At 46.6% G+C, this 19,479-nt stretch overlaps 6 protein-coding genes across 6 annotated transcripts; 2 read left to right on the top strand and 4 right to left on the bottom strand.

The window, feature by feature from the left end:
• Positions 1-628: 628 nt before the first annotated feature.
• On the bottom strand, positions 629-959 carry LOC143774054 (histone H4). The gene has a single exon (XM_077261348.1). The coding sequence runs from the start codon at positions 957-959 to the stop codon at positions 648-650; it is 312 nt and encodes a 103-aa protein (XP_077117463.1). The 3' UTR covers positions 629-647.
• A 2,057-nt stretch (positions 960-3,016) lies between these two features.
• On the bottom strand, positions 3,017-3,462 carry LOC143774053 (histone H2B 1.1-like). The gene has a single exon (XM_077261347.1). It carries the CDS (start codon positions 3,445-3,447, stop codon positions 3,067-3,069), a length of 381 nt encoding a protein of 126 aa, XP_077117462.1. The 5' UTR covers positions 3,448-3,462; the 3' UTR covers positions 3,017-3,066.
• A 316-nt stretch (positions 3,463-3,778) lies between these two features.
• Positions 3,779-4,206, top strand: LOC143774052 (histone H2A type 1-like). The gene has a single exon (XM_077261346.1). The coding sequence runs from the start codon at positions 3,797-3,799 to the stop codon at positions 4,181-4,183; it is 387 nt and encodes a 128-aa protein (XP_077117461.1). The 5' UTR covers positions 3,779-3,796; the 3' UTR covers positions 4,184-4,206.
• A 12,198-nt stretch (positions 4,207-16,404) lies between these two features.
• On the bottom strand, positions 16,405-16,731 carry LOC143774051 (histone H4). The gene has a single exon (XM_077261345.1). The coding sequence runs from the start codon at positions 16,729-16,731 to the stop codon at positions 16,420-16,422; it is 312 nt and encodes a 103-aa protein (XP_077117460.1). The 3' UTR covers positions 16,405-16,419.
• Positions 16,732-18,080: 1,349 nt separating this feature from the next.
• LOC143774050 (histone H2B 1.1-like) lies at positions 18,081-18,476 on the bottom strand. Its single transcript, XM_077261344.1, has one exon. The coding sequence runs from the start codon at positions 18,459-18,461 to the stop codon at positions 18,081-18,083; it is 381 nt and encodes a 126-aa protein (XP_077117459.1). The 5' UTR covers positions 18,462-18,476.
• A 298-nt stretch (positions 18,477-18,774) lies between these two features.
• LOC143774049 (histone H2A type 1-like) lies at positions 18,775-19,227 on the top strand. The gene has a single exon (XM_077261343.1). It carries the CDS (start codon positions 18,787-18,789, stop codon positions 19,171-19,173), a length of 387 nt encoding a protein of 128 aa, XP_077117458.1. The 5' UTR covers positions 18,775-18,786; the 3' UTR covers positions 19,174-19,227.
• The last annotated feature ends 252 nt before the right edge of the window (positions 19,228-19,479 follow it).

The following is a 19,479-nucleotide window of genomic DNA, read 5'->3' as shown; positions in this document are numbered from 1 at the left end:
AGCAGCTTCACCTTGCACTTTAATGTTATGGAAATTGGCACGATCCTTAAATCTTATAAACCAACCCCTACTCGCCACAAATTCTTCACTTTCTTCCCCCTTATCTCTTTTCAATGCCTCAAACAGTCGCCTGCTGGTGTCAGATGAGTCTACCTTGCGTTTGGGAGCCATAATGAAGCGTGTTATGGTGTGCAGGAGGCTCAGTTTCCGCTGTAACCGGGTACAGTGTACAGTACTGGACACTCTAGTTCCGCCCCTGCACGTAGTTCGACTTACGACGCAAAACGTCGTAAGTCGGAATGAGGCGTCGTATAAAGCGTCGTAAACACGAAACGACGTAACCCGAGACCGTCGTAAACCGAGGACTAACTGTATTCTGTTCTTCCCCAAATATTGCAGTATACAAAACATGAACACCACATAGTACTATGGCTCCACCCCCCACACAGCACCAGATTACTTAACCCCCAAGACCCTCAGTGTTAACCCCTTAGTGCCTGCAATGTTTCCAGCTGCAGTCATCCCAGCACAGTACTATCAGCAGCCCCTTCCCCTCCTCCCCGACCCAGCAGCAGTTGTAGCTTCTCCTCAGAAGATGTGGGTGGCTCTTAAAAGAGCCTTTGTGTTGTTTTAGCAGAACAGAGACCTTAACCTCCGAAGCCGTAGAGAGTGCGGCCCTGGCGCTTCAGTGCGTACACCACATCCATGGCGGTGACGGTCTTCCTCTTGGCATGCTCAGTGTAGGTGACAGCATCACGGATCACATTTTCCAGGAAGACTTTCAGGACACCGCGAGTCTCCTCGTAAATGAGGCCAGAGATGCGCTTGACGCCTCCCCTGCGAGCGAGACGGCGGATGGCAGGCTTGGTAATGCCCTGGATGTTATCACGGAGAACCTTCCTGTGTCGCTTCGCACCGCCCTTCCCCAGACCTTTCCCTCCTTTGCCACGTCCAGACATGTTCCAAGTAGTCAGGAGAAAACTATGACTGATGAGTGCACAGTCCTCCTTTATATAGTCCGAGAGTGGACCAGAAAGAGAACTGCAGCGATGACACGTTTCCAGGGCAGGGATGTAAATTAAATAGCATAATCAGCTCCGCCCCTTCCTCTGCTGATTGGCCGAGTGCAGAACTGTTAGTGAATTTGAATTTCCCGCTTAATTTGTTATTTTCCAGCTTCTACCATGATGACCCTAAAAATAGTCAGAATCCCGATTCCTCTCCCCAGTGACCTCCTGCTCGGAGTGATTACAATGTCAGACACAAATCTGGAGATCAGTCTGTCAATTATAGTGCTGTATTCTCACCATCCACATAGGTGTGTATAACCTCCATTTTTTATTTTGCTCTAATTATTGTATATGTCGTTAATTATGACTGTTGCGTTTGAAACTGTTAAACTGTAAAGCGCTAACCAAATATGTTGGTGCTATGTAAATTATATACTACTGTATTCCTCCATGTAGTGCTATAAACCCTCAGAGTGCTTTATACCCTCCATATTGTGCTCTGCTCACGTAGCAGCAGCGCCTGTGTCAAGAAACAACTTACTGCTCCATTAATGATGTGAGATTCAGACCTACAAATAGATCATTCTTTGGGAGCTTATTGACCATGTGCCTTCAGCTGTTTGCAGAACAAATGGTGTGTAATATCAGAGGAATATCAGCAAGAACGTTCAGAGCTCCAGTGAGATTTAAGACAAACTGCTGGAAACATCACTAACACTGAAAGCCCTTAAGCAGCCCATCTCCACCTATTGTCTGCAGAACAATAACCAGAGAACTAGGACTCCGCACTCTGGGAGAACAGGATTGTGACTGAAGTGCAATTGGGGCAGCACGGTGGCACAGTGGATAGCTGAGAGTCCTGGGTTCAAGCCCCACTAAGGACAACATCTTCAAAGTGTTTGTATGTTCTCTCCGTGTTTGCGTGGGTGACAGTGACGATAATGTGTGCTTAGGAATATGTTAGCGCTATATAAAAAATAAAGATTATTATTATAATAATAATGGTCTGTCCCTTTAAGGCCAGACCATTCCCAGTATTCCACATCCACTCTATAGCTCACTATCAACAGCATTCTCCCATCTTTATATCACCTTCCTCTAATCCCCCTCCCAACTTGTGCTCTAATGGTACCGTCACACAGTGGCATTTTCATCGCTACGACGGTACGATTCGTGACGTTCTAGCGATATCGTTACGATCTCGCAGTGTCTGACACGCAGCAGCTATCAGGGACCCTGCTGAGAATCGTACGTCGTAGCACATCGTTTGAAACTTTCTTTCGTCGCTGGATCTCCCGCTGTCATCGCTGGAGCGCTGTGTGTGACAGTGATCCAGCGATGCGTTTGCTGGTAACCAGGGTAAACATCGGGTTACTAAGCGCAGGGCCGCGCTTAGTAACCCGATGTTTACCGTGGTTACCAGCGTAAAAGTAAAAAAGACCAAACCGTACATACTCACCATCTGATGTCCGTCAGGTCCCTTGCCGTCCGCTTCCCGCTCTGACTGTCTGCCGGCCGGAAAGTGAGAGCAGATCACAGCGGTGACGTCACTGCTGTGCTCTGCTCTCACTGTACGGCGGCACTCAGTCAGAGCGGGAAGCAGACGGCAAGGGACCTGACGGACATCAGATGGTGAGTATGTACGGTTTGGTCTTTTTTACTTTTACGCTGGTAACCACGGTAAACATCGGGTTACTAAGCGCGGCCCTGCACTTAGTAACCTGATGTTTACCCTGGTTACCAGCGAACCTCGGCATCGTTGGTCGCTGGAGAGCGGTCTGTGTGACAGCTCCCCAGCGACCACACAACGACTTACCAACGATCACGGCCAGGTCGTATCGCTGGTCGTGATCGTTGGTAAATCGTCATGTGAGACGGTACCCTAAGGACAGAAACAGACCCTCATCTGAGCCTCTAAACAAATGAGATGCCAATCAGTGCAGCCACATGTTCCCCATTGAAAAGAGTAGAGCAAAAGCAGCCACAGCTCTGATGTAGACGGGGTGGGTGGCTCTTAGAAGAGCCTTTGGGTTGTGGGTGCAGAGCACGGAGCAGATCACTTGGCGCTGGTGTACTTGGTGACGGCCTTGGTGCCCTCAGACACGGCGTGCTTGGCCAGCTCTCCGGGCAGCAGCAGGCGCACAGCGGTCTGGATCTCCCGGGAGGTGATGGTGGAGCGCTTGTTGTAGTGAGCCAGGCGGGAGGCTTCCCCTGCGATGCGCTCAAAGATGTCATTGACAAAGGAGTTCATGATGCCCATGGCCTTGGAGGAGATGCCGGTGTCAGGGTGGACCTGCTTCAGCACCTTGTACACATAGATGGCATAGCTCTCCTTCCTGGTCTTCCTCCGCTTCTTACCATCCTTCTTCTGAGTCTTGGTCACAGCTTTCTTAGAGCCCTTCTTGGCTGCTGGTGCAGACTTGGCAGGATCAGGCATGATGATTGCAGAATGTTCTCTTCACTGGAAAAAAAAAAAATAATAATAATCCTGTTCCTCCCAGAGCGCCCGTATTTATAGACCGGCCATGCAAATGAGCAATGCTGTCAGATCACTGTTCTATTGGGTGAAAAAGTCATGTGACCAATGTACCATGCAATGATCTCCACCCACTGCAGCCCATTGGTGTTTCCACAAGTCTTGTTTCCATTGGTGACTTCAGATTCAGCCAATGGCAGGAGAGGAGGCGGGGCAGCAGCAGGTTATAGAAGGCGCAGCCTGCAGGAGACAGTGTAATCATCACACATACCACATATTTCTTTATCTGCTGATAACTGTGAGTGCAGTGATGTCTGGACGCGGCAAACAAGGAGGGAAGGCCCGTGCTAAAGCTAAGACCCGCTCATCCCGGGCAGGACTGCAGTTCCCGGTTGGTCGTGTGCACAGACTTCTCCGCAAGGGTCACTATGCTGAGAGGGTGGGCGCCGGTGCTCCGGTGTATCTGGCCGCTGTGCTGGAGTATCTAACTGCTGAGATCCTGGAATTAGCCGGCAATGCCGCCCGGGACAACAAGAAGACCCGCATCATCCCCCGACACCTGCAGCTGGCCGTGCGCAATGATGAGGAGCTGAACAGGCTGCTGGGTGGGGTGACCATCGCCCAGGGGGGTGTCCTGCCCAACATCCAGGCCGTGCTGCTGCCCAAGAAGACCGAGAGCAGCAAGAAGAGCAAGTGATCGACACTGACCCCGAACCATCCACACAACCCAAAGGCTCTTCTAAGAGCCACCCACACGGTCACCACAAGAGCTGACGCCGCTGATCTCTGGTGTGATGTTCTGTATGTATTGATGTGTTATATGGCACAGATTTTGCATAACATTGGGGGGGTATGGCTGCAGTTAATCCTGTCTCCATAATTGCTTGGTACAGTGGGCAATATCATGTAATTTCCATCATTGTGAAGTTTCATACATGTAATATTGTATCACTCCACATAAAACAATAAGGATAAGAGTCTTTGGTTCAGCCTGGAGGTGCTGGTGACCGGTGGCTTGATGGCTACATGCGGCTGTTCTTCTCTACAATCTATCTTCTGGAGTCGGAGCCTTCAGGGCGGCCAGAGCTGCAGCTCTATGTATATATCCAGTGTGTGCAGGATATGGGGGAACTGTACACATTAGGGGTCATAGGAAACACAACCTTCCATTATTAGGCTAAAATGTCATATAACCCAACAATCTCACTGCTATAATGTCATGTACCCCCATATAGTGCTTCATACCTTCTATATAGCATTGTGTATGAGGCATATTTATTGTTAATTGTGATTATCTATATTTGCCCCTTTTCACGACTAAAACGCCATGGAATAAATGGCGCAATATAAATGTATAATAAAATACAGCACCATATGGGGTGTGACTATGGAGGAACACTGTTCTATACACTAGTGATATATTCACTATATAGCATGACAGATATGTAGAATGTCAGCCCGCAAGGTCCTCGCCCCTCTATCAGTCTACCATTGTTAGTTTGCTTACTGTAAGTGATATCTGTAATTTGTATGTAACCCCTTCTCATGTACAGCACCATACAATCAATGTTGCTATAGAAATAATAAGGTATTCAGCAATATATGGGCATATAGCACAATATGGCAGTATACAGCAATTACTACCTATTTTGCCATATACATCAGTCTATAACACTATATAGGGGTATACAGAATATGGAGGGACATAAAGCAAAAAATATATATATATTTGCCTGGTACAGAGTATAATGGCATGTCCTCAATACACGTATTATATAGTATCACACTCCATATAGTGCTACATAACCCCATATAAAGCAGTATATACGGCCATAGGATGATCTTTCATCAAAAAGTATTATATACATTCACATGGAATCTACCACATCCATTCAGTCCGACAGGAGCCGCCGCCATGACACCACGTGTTACTGGACTGGGGTCTAAGGGGTAACGTTTCTCCTTGTGGAGAGTGACATACCTTTGCGAATTGAGATGCTGATTTGGCTTTAAACCTAAGTCATATTGCATGACTCTTTAAAGGGTTGATTGTGACTTGTAGGATCGCTACTTCCAACAGGTGGCGCTATAGAGTCAAGTCCTCTTTTTCTCAGAAGAGGCAATTTGCATACACGTGTTACTGAGGAGACCAAAGAGCTGGAGAAACTACCAGCCATTGGGCGGGAATTTCATATTAAGCGCTCAGCACTCAGGAGGGGTATGGCTCCGCCCACATGGTCGGGTCCCCCCCCCCAGTCACTTGGTGTTAACCCTTTAGTGCCCGATGTTTCCAGCTCCTGCAGAGCAGACTGCAGCCATCCGGGCACCGGGCGATCACCAGCCCCTCCCCCAGCAGCAGGAGCTGCGGCTTCTCCTCACATGTGGGCGGAGCACAGAACTGTTGGGGAGTTTGAATTTCCCCCTACTTTTTACTGTCATTTTCCCCCTTTTATCATGAGGACGTCACGTTACATCTAGTCACAGACCGGAGTCCTCCTGCTCGGATCAATGGCGACGGGAGACCGAGAGAAATCACTGAGATCATCATTAGTCAGGGGGGCAAAGGGTTATATCCTCTGTATACCCCCATATAGTGCTCTATACCCTCCATATCCTGCTGTATACCCCCATATAGTGCTCTATACCCTCCATATTATTATTATTATTTATTGTTATAGTGCCATTTATTCCATGGTGCTTTACATGTGAGGAGGGGTATACTTAATAAGAACAAGTACAATAATCTTAAACAATACAAGTCATAACTGGTACAGGAGGAGAGAGGACCCTGCCCGTGAGGGCTCACAATCTACAAGGGATGGGTGAGGATACAGTAGGTGAGGATAGAGCTGGTCGTGCAGCGGTTTGGTCGATCGGTGGTTACTGCAGGCTGTAGGCTTGTCGGAAGAGGTGGGTCTTCAGGCTCTTTTTGAAGATTTCGATGGTAGGCGAGAGTCTGATGTGTTGTGGTAGAGGGTTCCAGAGTAGGGGTGATACGCACGAGAAATCTTGTATACGATTGTGGGAAGAGGAGATAAGAGGGGAGTAGAGAAGGAGATCTTGTGAGGATCGGAGGTTGCGTGCAGGAAAGTACCGGGAGACGAGGTCACAGATGTAAGGAGGAGACAGGTTGTGGATGGCTTTGTACGTCATGGTTAGGGTTTTGTACTGGAGTCTCTGGGTAATGGGGAGCCAGTGAAGGGATTGACAGAGGGGAGAGGCCAGGGAATAGCGGGGAAACAGGTGGATTAGTCGGGCAGCTGAGTTTAGAATAGATTGGAGGGGTGCGTTAGTGTTAGAGGGGAGGCCACAGAGCAGGAGGTTGCAGTAGTCAAGGCGAGAGATGATGAGGGCATGGACTAGGGTTTTTGCAGATTCTTGGTTGAGGAATGTACGGATTTGTGAAATATTTTTGAGTTGAAGTCAGCAGGAAGTGGAAAGGGCTTGGATATGTGGTTTGAAGGAGAGATCAGCATCAAGGATTACCCCGAGGCAGCGAGCTTGTGGGACTGGGGAGAATGGGCAGCCATTTACTGTAATGGATAGGTTCGTTGGGGGGGTCGCGTGAGATGGGGGAAAGATGATGAATTCTGTTTTGTCCATGTTAAGTTTCAGAAATCTAGCGGAGAAGAAGGATGAAATAGTGGACAGACATTGAGGGATTCTGGTTAGTAGGGAGGTGATATCTGGTCCAGAGATGTAGATCTGTGTGTCATCAGCATAGAGGTGATACTGAAAGCCATGAGATTCTATGAGCTGTCCCAGGCCAAAGGTGTAAATGAAGAAGAGCAGGGGCCCAAGGACTGAACCTTGTGGGACTCCGACAGATATGGAGCGAGGTGAGGAGGTGGTGTGTGAGTGGGAGACGCTGAATGTCCGGTCTGTTAGGTATGAGGAGATCCAGGATAGGGCCAAGTCTGTGATGCCAAGGGATGAGAGGGTCTGTAATAATAGGGAATGGTCCACTGTGTCAAAGGCAGCCGACAGGTCGAGGAGGAGGAGAACAGAGTAGTGTCGCTTGCTTTTGGCGGTTAAGAGGTCATTGGTGACCTTAGTTAGGGCAGTTTCAGTGGAGTGGTGTGACCGGAAGCCAGATTGTAAGCGGTCAAAGAGGGAGCAAGAAGAGAGATGGGAGGACAGTTCAAGGTAGACGTGTTGTTCCAGTAGTTTGGAGGCATAGGGGAGAAGTGATATAGGGCGATAGCTAGATACAGAGGATGGGTCAAGAGAGGGCTTTTTGAGGATAGGTGTGATGGAGGCATGTTTAAAGCTTGAGGGGAAAACACCAGTTGTTAGTGATAGGTTGAAGAGATGGGTTAGGGTTGGGATGAGGACTGTGGTGAGGTTTGGGATGAGGTGGGATGGGAGCGGGTCAAGTGGACAGGTGGTGAGATGCGATTTTGAGAGTAGAGTGGAGAGTTGATCTTCTGTAATGGTGGAGAAGTTGGTTTTGGAGGTGGAGGGCTGGGTAGTTGGGAGGAAGGGCTCTGGTGGTTGTCGACTAAAACTGTCTCTGATGTTATCAATCTTCTGCTTGAAAAATGAGGCAAAGTCTTCAGCTGAGATGAGTGGGGAGGGAGGAGGTGCTGGGGGACGGAGGAGAGTGTTGAAGGTATTGAATAACTGTTTAGGGTTGTGAGACAGGGAGGATATGAGAGATGAGAAGTAGGTTTGTTTAGCTGTGGCGAGTGTGGTCTTGAAAGTAGTGAGGGACTGTTTGAATGCGATGTAGTGCTCGTTGGAGTGGGATCTTTTCCATCTGCGCTCAGCAGCCCTGGAAGCTCGCCTCAGTTCTTTGGTCAGGCTGGTGTGCCAGGGCTGTCTGTTGATTTTGCGAGCTTTGGTATGTGTAAGTGGGGCAGCAGATTCCAAAGCTACAGCTATTGTGGTGTTATATAGAGCGGCAGCGTCATCCGCATTGTGTAAGGAACTTATGTCTGTGAGAGGGAGGAGGGATTCAGAGAATGAATGTAGGTCAAGATGTTTAAGATTTCTGCGATATCCTGCTGTATACCCCCATATAGTGCTAGATAACCTCCATATCCTCTGTATACCCCCATATAGTGCTATATACTCTCCATATCCTGCTGTATACCCCCATATAGTGCTAAATATCTTCCATATCCTGCTGTGTACCCCCCATATAGTGCTCTATCCCCCCCATATAGTGCTATAAACCCTCCATATCCTGCTGTGTACCCCCATATAGTGCTAAATACCTTGAAAGCAAAAAAAGGAAAAAAAATCCAAAGAGATAACTTTATGTCTTTATATAAAATTGCTTTATTAAAGTGCAAATTTCAGAAGGCAATGGTGACAACATAGTCACCCAAAGAATAATATTAAAAACAAGTAACGGATAAAGACACCCGGAAACAACAGCTGCTGACCCGAAGTAAATAGATATTTTAGTGTCACCATATACATTTAAGGGTCAATTATTGCCAACAGGGTTAAATAACCAATGGCTCAAAGGCCCATCTACAAACTAACCCACAGCCATAGTATAGTATCACAATATAACCTATCAGTTAGTAAACATTAATATGAACATGAACATAGAGCAAGGCTTTAAATAGGGCAGAAAAAGCAATAAATAAGTACATCACCCTGGAGATCTTGTAACAGGCAGCTGCAGCGTCCAGGTGTCCGCCCCGACGCGCGTTTCGGAACCCTTCGTCAGGGGGCGCATAATCACCGGTGAGATGTGTGCTGTATAAGTAGGCCAGATACCGGAAGTGAACATCGGCCGTGACCCGGAAACGGTCGTGCGTATCCTAGCGACCGCTAATGCGGCTAAGGGAAATGCCGTCCTCCAGGTCATGTGGGCCGGTACACGTGGGGCCCCACGTGACCTGCCAACAATAACACTAGATCGGCACTTACCAGCCACATAACAAGCGGCGCATGCGCAACATAAGATGATGTAAGATACAGGGATATCCGGAAGGTAGGAGAGTGGGATAAAGGACAAAGAGAAAAAGGGTGAAAGGATAGAAACGATAGTGCGGCCATAGATGGATAAATAACGACGCAACTATAGATAATTCTCAAGATATGGACAATAAATATGCACATGTATATATATAAAAAGCAATAATAAGTTATTAAATATAGAGATAATAAAATGACAATAAATTGTTGATATATATAACATAGAGACAAGTCACATTAATATTCTCCTCAATGCAAGACATATGTCCATAATAGTAAGCCAATATATATACATATATGAATAGAAAGAAGGAGTAGATTAAGTCCATATATTAAGCTAATAAAGCAATAGTTCATAAAGAGCTTACATAGCCTAAATGTCATACAAAAAATGTCCACTAGAGGGTAGTGGTGGAACAATTTTCAACTTCCATTCATATATTTTCTTTTTTCACGTTTTCTTCTTTTTCTTTCTCTTATAACTCTGTTTCCCACATCTTCCACCTCCATAGGTAACCTCCTTCAAAGATGCGCAGCATGAATGAGTAGACCATCACGGGAACAAACACGAAATCAACCTAGATACACAGAAACTAAAAGCAAAGGTAAAAAGATTAAAAAAATGGGTAAGAATATGCTATCAACGAAAGCACTCAACAGCCGAATAATCACAGAAATGGGACGAAGCTTAAGTTCTCATTGAGACCAAGGGGGTGAAGTGTCTGCAAAGTCCAAATCCACTTTGTTTCTAGGCGTGCAAGCCTTGTTGTTAATTGGCCACCCCTGATACCGATATCCAGGCTATCAATACCTTCCATATCCTGCTGTATACCCTCATATAGTGCTATATACTCTCCATATACTCCATATAGAACTTTATACCCTCCATACTGTGCTTTGTTCATGTGTCTCCATGTTGTTGATCAGTTTCTCCATTAATGACAATGTGAGATTTAGACCTAGAAATAGATCAGTCTTTAGTTCATCATTGATCAGGAGCCTCCACCGGTCTGGGGAGCGGAGGGTGCGTAATATCAGGGGAATATAAGCAAGAAATTGCAGAGAGCTCTGATCAGAACCAGCAGCCGCTGCTGAAAACTAACTGCTCATCTCTGGCTACAACCAGCAGAACACTGGAGACAGAGGGCACTAGGACCCAGCGCTCTGGGAGAGATTGGGATTCAGTGAGAGGTGACTGAGCAGGAGGCCTCCATCCCATGTAATCTAATGGGCTCCACTAACGTCCTAACATCAGTGTTATGTGGAGCCAAAACTGGATCCCATGTTCTAGATGTTACTCCTCTATATATCACTTGTGAGATCACATACATTTGGATCTTAGGATTTATTTTATTTTTATACACCAAAAAATCTTGTTTGCTTTTTGCAGCTGCTGCCTGACATTGAGTGCTGCTGCTCAGCTTGCTTTTAAACAGAATACCCAAGTCCTTCTGTTCTGTAGTCCCGAGTATATTTCCATTTATTGTACAGTGGGGCAAAAAAGTATTTAGTCATTCAGCAATAGTGCAAGTTCCACCACTTAAAAAGATGAGAGGCGTCTGTAATTTACATCATAGGTAGACCTCAACTATGGGAGACAAACTGAGAAAAAAAAATCCGGAAAGTCACATTGTCTGTTTTTTTAACATTTAATTTGCATATTATGGTGGAAAATAAGTATTTGGTCAGAAACAAAATTTCATCTCAATACTTTGTAAAATATCCTTTGTTGGCAATGACAGAGGTCAAACGTTTTCTGTAAGTCTTCACAATACCAATATATATTAAACTGCATGCACATGTGGCATAATAGACTACATTATTTGTCCTGCAATTGATAAAGTGAGTGACAGAAAACGACTTATCACCACTGCTATTCTCAAATGTGGAGATTCTCTCCATGTATTGACATGCAGAGCAGTCACCACATTTGAATGAACCCCATCTTTGCCCAATTCTCTCAGAGAAAAATGTTTTTTTGGGGTGCCACATAATGACTGTTGGTTAACATGTCTTTTAGATTCCTAGATCTACGCCACGTCACAGACAGATAGTCCGAAATGTGTGAAGCCACATCCTCATCTGCCAAAAGCACTGGCCAATATTTCCTCAAAACACCCGATATTTCCCTCCATTCTGAATTGAAGGAGGTAATAAAACGAACAGGTAAGTTGTCCTGATGTTTTTTGGAGGGCCTATGTCCAGTTTGAGCCAGGAGTGTGTCACGTGACGCAAATTTGGCCCTTCTATAGCCTGCACGTATCACTTTATGATTATATCCTCGTTGTTGCAAATTGCTTTTAAGAGTCTTGGCCTGATGTTCAAAGATATAATCGTCGGAACAAATGCGTTTGATGCGTAAGAATTGGCTAGTGGGTACTGATCTAAATGTCTGGGGATGGTGTGATGATGTGGCGTGTAGTAAGGCGTTAGTAGCAGTGGACTTACGGAATACGTCTGTGGAGATGAACCCTTCACCATCCTTCACCAGAGTCACATCAAGAAATTCCACTTTCTCTCTACTGTATTTCCACATCAGATTAATATTCAGTTGGTTACAATTCAGCCTATTGAGGAAGGAAGTGAGAGAAGACTCAGAGCCTTGCCAGATACTGGGGATTTATTATACATGTGGCAGTACTAGTGAGTTGGCAATATGCTATGGCCACTTTAATGTCATGGTTACCTGTCATTTGACTTGTGACAGGCAATAGGGGTCCTACTTGTCTGGAGCTTCTGTTTTTTGACCTGGCATTTATTCATTGTAACGCCTCACCATTATGTTGTTTGATTTATATGTATTTTTAGATGTTTTGTAATAAAGGTTGTGATTTTAATATTTCTTCTATGATCCAGAGTCTTCATAGTTCTCTATCGGTGTGCAGTATTTATTTGTGAAGGGATCCTATCATTGGATATGAGGGTGTTTTGTTTTGCTCCTCTAGAGCAGTGTTGTTTTTGGCTTTTCGCTTGGCAACACGGACTTTCAACTCCCTCCAAAGGTTTTCTATAGGGTTGAGATCTGGAGACTGGCTAGGCCACTCCAGGACCTTGAAATGCTTCTTACGAAGCCACTCCTTCGTTGCCCTGGCGGTGTGCTTTGGATCATTGTCATGTTGAAAGACCCAGCCACGTTTCATCTTCAATGCCCTTGCTTATGGAAGGAGGTTTGCACTCAAAATCTCATGATACATGGCCCCATTCATTCTTTCATGTACCCGGATCAGTCGTCCTGGCCCCTTTGCAGAGAAACAGCCCCAAAGCATGATGTTTCCACCACCATGCTTTACAGTAGGTATGGTGTTTGATGGATGCAACTCAGTATTCTTTTTCCTCCAAACACGACAAGTTGTGTTTCTACCAAACAGTTCCAGTTTGGTTTCATCAGACCATAGGACATTCTCCCAAAACTCCTCTGGATCATCCAAATGCTCTCTAGCAAACTTCAGACGGGCCCGGACATGTACTGGCTTAAGCAGTGGGACACGTCTGGCACTGCAGGATCAGAGTCCATGGTGGCGTAGTGTGTTACTTATGGTAGGCCTTGTTACATTGATCCCAGCTCTCTGCAGTTCATTCACTAGGTCCCCCCGCGTGGTTCTGGGATTTTTGCTCACCGTTCTTGTGATCATTCTGACCCCACGGGGTGGGATTTTGCGTGGAGCCCCAGATCGAGGGAGATTATCAGTGGTCTTGTATGTCTTCCATTTTCTAATTATTGCTCCCACTGTTGATTTCCTCACTCCAAGCTGGTTGGCTATTGCAGATTCAGTCTTCCCAGCCTGGTGCAGGGCTACAATTTTGTTTCTGATGTCCTTTGACAGCTCTTTGGTCTTCACCATAGTGGAGTTTGGAGTCAGACTGTTTGAGGGTGTGCACAGGTGTCTTTTTATACTGATAACAAGTTTAAACAGGTGCCATTACTACAGGTAATGAGTGGAGGAAAGAGGAGACTCTTAAAGAAGAAGTTACAGGTCTGTGAGAGCCAGAAATCTTGATTGTTTGTTTCTGACCAAATACTTATTTTCCACCATAATATGCAAATAAAATGTTAAAAAAACAGACAATGTGATTTTCTGGATTTTTTTTTGTCAGTTTGTCTCCCATAGTTGAGGTCTACCTATGATGTAAATTACAGACGCCTCTCATCTTTTTAAGTGGTGGAACTTGCACTATTGCTGACTGACTAAATACTTTTTTGCCCCACTGTATATGCAGCAATAGTATCACTCCATCCTAGGTGCGTTACTCTACATTTTTAAACCTCACCTGTCGAGCGTTTGTCCGTTCAGAAGTCTTATCCAGATTGTTCGGATTGTGTTGTCAAGGTCAGATTTTATTATACTACATAGATTGGTGTCAAAGTCTGATACTTTACTCAATCCCACCCACAAGGACAGTTTCAAAAGAATTACCCCTAACAGATCCTTGTGGTCTTCCTGGGTGTCTTCCGGATCAGTGGAAGAGGTGGAAAAGCTTACAGAAGACCTTCCCCCCCCCAATGTTGAGACAAAGCGTCGACTCCTACTGCCCCCTCCAGGAGATTGAGAGAAAAAATGCTCTGGTCTTTGCATTTGACCTGGTGGCAAAAAGATCCACTTGAGGTGTTCCCCACTGTTGGCACAGACTGTTGAATACTTCTGGATTTAATTCCCATTCTCTGGGATCTACTGGTGTTCTGCTCAAAAAATCTGCCACCTGATTCTTGGTCCCTTCCAGGTGAACTGCCGAGATGGATCTGACAGATTTCTCTGCCGATTTGAAAATCTGGTCTGCTAGGTGCTGTAGAGGTGGATGTCTTGGGCCTCCCTGGTGTCATAGGAATGCCACCGCTGTCACATTGTCGGACAGTATCCTTACGTGTCCATCTCTGGCTTGTGACTGGGCCTGGTATAGCACCTTCCAGATTGCATACAGTTCCCTGAAATTTGATGACTTTGCGGACATCTCTGGACTCCACATCCGCCTTGGTAGTATGTCCTTCCTATGTGTCCGCCCATCCGAACTGACTGGCGTCTGTGGTAATGGTGACACAGGGATAGAGGACCCATGGAACTCCCACCTTCAGGTTTTCCGGTCTGGTCCACCAGGCTAGAGATTTCTTTCCTGAAGGATAAATAATTATCTTCTTTTCCAGAGAATCCGGTCTCCTGTTCCAAGATCTCAAGATCTCTTTCTGTAACCCCTGAGAGTGACTGTTCTGAACGTACAGATTTAATATATGGCCGACATTCTGCATTACACTCAGGGGTATGGGGAACATAACCACACCAGGTGCTGGGGGAGAGGCTGGTGATCGCCCTGTGCCCGGATGGCTGCAGTCTGCTCTGCGGGAGCTGGAAACATCAGATACTAAAGGGTTAACACCAAGTGTCTGCAGGGAAGTGACCCTGTGGGCGGAGCCATAACCCTACTTAGTGCTGATTGGCTTAGCACTATATATATATATGAAATTCCCGCCCAACGGCTCATTGTTTCTTTCTTCTTTGTTCTCCAATCTCCTCAGTCTAACACTTGGTGTCATGGCGGCTGCTGCTGACAGGCTGAGTGGATCTGATAGATTCCTCACTATGGGGCAAGCTGTGTATACAGCATATGGCGGTATATACAGCGCTATATGGGGGTCACACACCCCTATATGGAGTACGGGAGGCTATTCATCACTTTTTTAGGTTCCCTCCCGCTGTAAATAATGGCAGGATTATACCCACTGTGCCAACCTGACATTATACCCATCTGTGGCCCAAAGTCATTTACCCCTTTCAATGACGCCTTTCGGGACTCACTTTGCCCATTTTCCTGTCAGTTTTCCCATTTGTGTCGCTGTTCTCACATGTGTTACAGCCGGGCTCTTTGGGAACTGGAGACATCAGGAACTAATGGGTTAACACTAAGTGTCGGGATTGGCTGAGCACTGAATATGAAATTCCTGCACAATGGCTGGTAGTTTCTCCCGCTCTTTGTTCTCCGTGTAACACGTGGGGGCGAGTAGATCTGGTATATTCCGCACTGACTATATTATACTGTTTGGGCTTGTAAAACACATCATATGGGGGTTACCCTTATTAATTTTACCCACTTATTTAGCACCTTACAGACGTGCTCATTAGGGCTCACAATCTACATTCCCCATCATTAAGGTTTTCGAGTGAGGAACCCATGTAATCATGGGGAGGAAAACCAACTCCTTGCAGATGTTGTCCTTGGTGGGATTTGTATCCTCTGCTCGTGCTCTGCACCCACAACCCAAAGGCTCTTCAATGATCCACCCTCCCCGTCTACATCATTATTCCTTCTTCATTTTCTTCTTAAAAACTGTTCATGTTTTCTTTTGGAATTGAGTGTGCAGCTCCCAGCGCCTCTGTATATATGGAAATAAAGGCTATTGTGAGGATTCAGCTTTTTTTCTGCTATTATTTTGCGCAAAATGTAAATTTCTGCTTATTTACACAGGTATGCAAATTAACTGTAAGTATTCAGGGTGATCCTGACAAGCACAATGGATATGGCCTGCGGTCATAGAGTACAGAACTTGTTCTTCAAGGTTCGGGATGGGGGGGGGGAAGCTTGGAGAAAAGTCCATGTACATGATTAATTCAGGGAACAAGGTGGATGACAAAATGGTTTCCTTCACAATCCCGTTCATCTAGTGCCGTATACACAAATTGTGCTATTGATGCCTATAAGCTTTCCACACTGTACTGTATACCCTCCATATAGCGCTGTATATTCCCGATATTCTGTTCTTCCCCAAATATTGCAGTATACAACACATGAACACCAAATAGTACTATGGCTCCACCTCCACACAGCACCAGATTACTTAACCCCCAAGACCCTCAGTGTTAACCCGTTAGTGCCTGCAATGTTTCCAGCTGCAGTCAACCCAGCACAGTACTATCAGCAGCCCCTTCCCCTCCTCCCCAGCAGCTGTAGCTTCTCCTCAGAAGATGTGGGTGGCTCTTAAAAGAGCCTTTGTGTTTTAGCAGAACAGAGACCTTAACCTCCGAAGCCGTAGAGAGTGCGGCCCTGGCGCTTCAGCGCGTACACCACGTCCATGGCGGTGACGGTTTTCCTCTTGGCGTGCTCGGTGTAGGTGACAGCGTCACGGATCACATTTTCCAAAAAGACTTTCAGGACACCACGAGTCTCCTCGTAAATGAGGCCAGAGATGCGCTTGACGCCTCCCCTGCGAGCGAGACGGCGGATGGCAGGCTTGGTGATGCCCTGGATGTTATCACGGAGAACCTTCCTGTGCCGCTTCGCACCGCCCTTCCCCAGACCTTTCCCTCCTTTGCCACGACCAGACATCTTCCAGTTAATCAGCAGAAAACTATGACTGATGATTGCACAGTCTTCCTTTATATAGTCCGTGAGTGGACCAGAAAGAGAACTGCAGCGATGACATGTTTCCAGGGCAGGGATGTAAATTAAATAGCATAGTCAGCTCCGCCCCTTCCTCTACTGATTGGCCGAGTGCAGAACTGTTAGTGATTTTGAATTTCCCGCTTATTTTGTTATTTTCCAGCTTCTACCATGATGACCCTAAAAATAGTCAGAAACCCGATTCCTCTCCCCAGTGACCTCCTGCTCGGAGTGATTACAATGTGAGACACAAATCTGGAGATCAGTCTGTCAATTATAGTGCTGTATTCTCACCATCCACATCCGCTGCGGAATATGTTGGCGCTATGTAAATTATATACTACTGTATTCCTCCATGTAGAGCTATAAACCCTCAAAAGTGCTTTATACCCTCCATATTGTGCTCTGCTCACGTAGCAGCAGCGCCTGTGTCAAGAAACAACTTACTGCTCCATTAATGATGTGAGATTCAGACCTACAAATAGATCATTCTTTGGGAGCTTATTGACCATGTGCCTTCAGCTGTTTGCAGAGCAAATGGTGTGTAATATCAGGAATATCAAGAACATTCAGCGCTCCAATGAGATTTAAGAAAAACTGCTGGAAACATCACTAACACTGAAAGCCCTTAAACAGCCCATCTCCACCTATTGTCTGCAGAACAATAACCAGAGAACTAGGACTCCGCACTCTGGGAGAACAGGATTGTGACTGAAGTGCAATTGGGGCAGCATGGTGGCACAATGGATAGCAGCCTTGCAGTGCTTGAGTCCTGGGTTCAAGCCCCACTAAGAACAACATCTGCAAAGAGTTTGTATGTTCTCTCCGTGTTTGTGTGGGTTTCCTCCAGGCACTCAGGTTTCCTCCCACATTCCAAAAACATACTGATAGGGAATTTAGATTGTCAGCCCCAACGGGGACAGCGACGATAATGTGTGCAACCTGTAAAGCGCTTCGGAATATGTTAGCGCTATATAAAATTAAAGATTATAATAGGGCATTAATAGTGGCCTGCATCTGCCCTTTTATGGCCAGACCATTCCCAGTATTACACATCCGCTCAATAGCGCACTATCAACATCATCATTCTCCCCATCCTCTAACCTCCCTCCCAACTTGTGCTCTAAGAACAGAAACAGACTCTCATCTGAGCCTCTAAACAAATGAGATGCCAATCAGTGCAGCCACTTTCCCCATTGAAAAGAGTAGAGCAAAAGCAGCCACAGCTCTGATGTAGACAGGGTGGGTGGCTCTTAGAAGAGCCTTTGGGTTGTGGGTTCAGAGCACGGAGCAGATCACTTGGCGCTGGTGTACTTGGTGACGGCCTTGGTGCCCTCAGACACGGCGTGCTTAGCCAGCTCTCCGGGCAGCAGCAGGCGCACAGCGGTCTGGATCTCCCGGGAGGTGATGGTGGAGCGCTTGTTGTAGTGAGCCAGGCGGGAGGCTTCCCCTGCAATGCGCTCAAAGATGTCATTGACAAAGGAGTTCATGATGCCCATGGCCTTGGAGGAGATACCAGTGTCAGGGTGGACCTGCTTCAGCACCTTGTACACATAGATGGCATAGCTCTCCTTCCTGGTCTTCCTCCGCTTCTTACCATCCTTCTTCTGAGTCTTGGTCACAGCTTTCTTGGAGCCCTTCTTGGCTGCTGGTGCAGACTTAGCAGGATCAGGCATGATGATAGCAGAATATTCTCTTCACTGGAGAAAGAAAATAATGATCCTTCGCCGCCCAGGGCGGCCGTATTTATAGACCGGCCATGCAAATGAGCAATGCTGTCAGATCGCTGTTCTATTGGGTGAGAATATGGTGTGACCACTGCAGACATAATGATCTCCGCCCACCGCAGCTCATTGGTGTTTCCAGAAATCTTGTTTCCATTGGTGACTTCAGATGCAGCCAATGGCAGCAGAGGAAGAGGGGGAGCAGCAGCTTTTAACAGGCGCAGCCTGCAGCACTCACACAATAGAGTTCTCTATCTGCTGATAACTGAGTGCAGTGATGTCTGGACGCGGCAAACAAGGAGGGAAGGTCCGTGCTAAAGCCAAGACCCGCTCATCCCGGGCAGGACTGCAGTTCCCGGTTGGTCGTGTGCACAGACTTCTCCGCAAGGGTAACTATGCTGAGAGGGTGGGCGCCGGTGCTCCGGTCTATCTGGCTGCTGTGCTGGAGTATCTGACCGCTGAGATCCTGGAATTAGCCGGCAATGCCGCCCGGGACAACAAGAAGACCCGCATCATCCCCCGACACCTGCAGCTGGCCGTGCGCAATGATGAGGAGCTGAACAGGCTGCTGGGTGGGGTGACCATCGCCCAGGGGGGCGTCCTGCCCAACATCCAGGCCGTGCTGCTGCCCAAGAAGACCGAGAGCAGCAAGAAGAGCAAGTAAGCGACACTGACCCCGTATCATCCACACAACCCAAAGGCTCTTCTAAGAGCCACCCACACCGTCACCACAAGAGCTGACGCCGCTGATCTCTGGTGTGATGTTCTGTATTGATGTGTTATATGGCACAAACTTCGCATAACATTGGGGGATATAGCTGCAGTTTATCCTGTCTCCATAATTGCTTGGTACAGTGGGCATTATCGTGTAACTTCCATCATTGTGAAGTTTCATACATGTAATATTGTATCACTTCACATAAAACAATAAGGATAATAGTCTTGTTCAGCCTGAAGGATCTGGAGGCGC

Source organism: Ranitomeya variabilis, chromosome 5, assembly GCF_051348905.1.
Source record: "Ranitomeya variabilis isolate aRanVar5 chromosome 5, aRanVar5.hap1, whole genome shotgun sequence".
Taxonomy (NCBI): Eukaryota; Metazoa; Chordata; class Amphibia; order Anura; family Dendrobatidae; genus Ranitomeya; species Ranitomeya variabilis.
The sequence above is the reverse complement of the archived record's forward strand: the minus strand, read 5'-3'. Positions and strand labels throughout refer to the sequence as shown.

Bases quoted from the DNA above. Each gene is read 5' to 3' on its own strand.
- LOC143774050 (XM_077261344.1), bottom strand. From the start codon at position 18,461: ATGCCTGATCCTGCTAAGTCTGCACCAGCAGCCAAGAAGGGCTCCAAG.
- LOC143774053 (XM_077261347.1), bottom strand. From the start codon at position 3,447: ATGCCTGATCCTGCCAAGTCTGCACCAGCAGCCAAGAAGGGCTCTAAG.
- LOC143774049 (XM_077261343.1), top strand. From the start codon at position 18,787: ATGTCTGGACGCGGCAAACAAGGAGGGAAGGTCCGTGCTAAAGCCAAG.
- LOC143774054 (XM_077261348.1), bottom strand. From the start codon at position 959: ATGTCTGGACGTGGCAAAGGAGGGAAAGGTCTGGGGAAGGGCGGTGCG.
- LOC143774051 (XM_077261345.1), bottom strand. From the start codon at position 16,731: ATGTCTGGTCGTGGCAAAGGAGGGAAAGGTCTGGGGAAGGGCGGTGCG.
- LOC143774052 (XM_077261346.1), top strand. From the start codon at position 3,797: ATGTCTGGACGCGGCAAACAAGGAGGGAAGGCCCGTGCTAAAGCTAAG.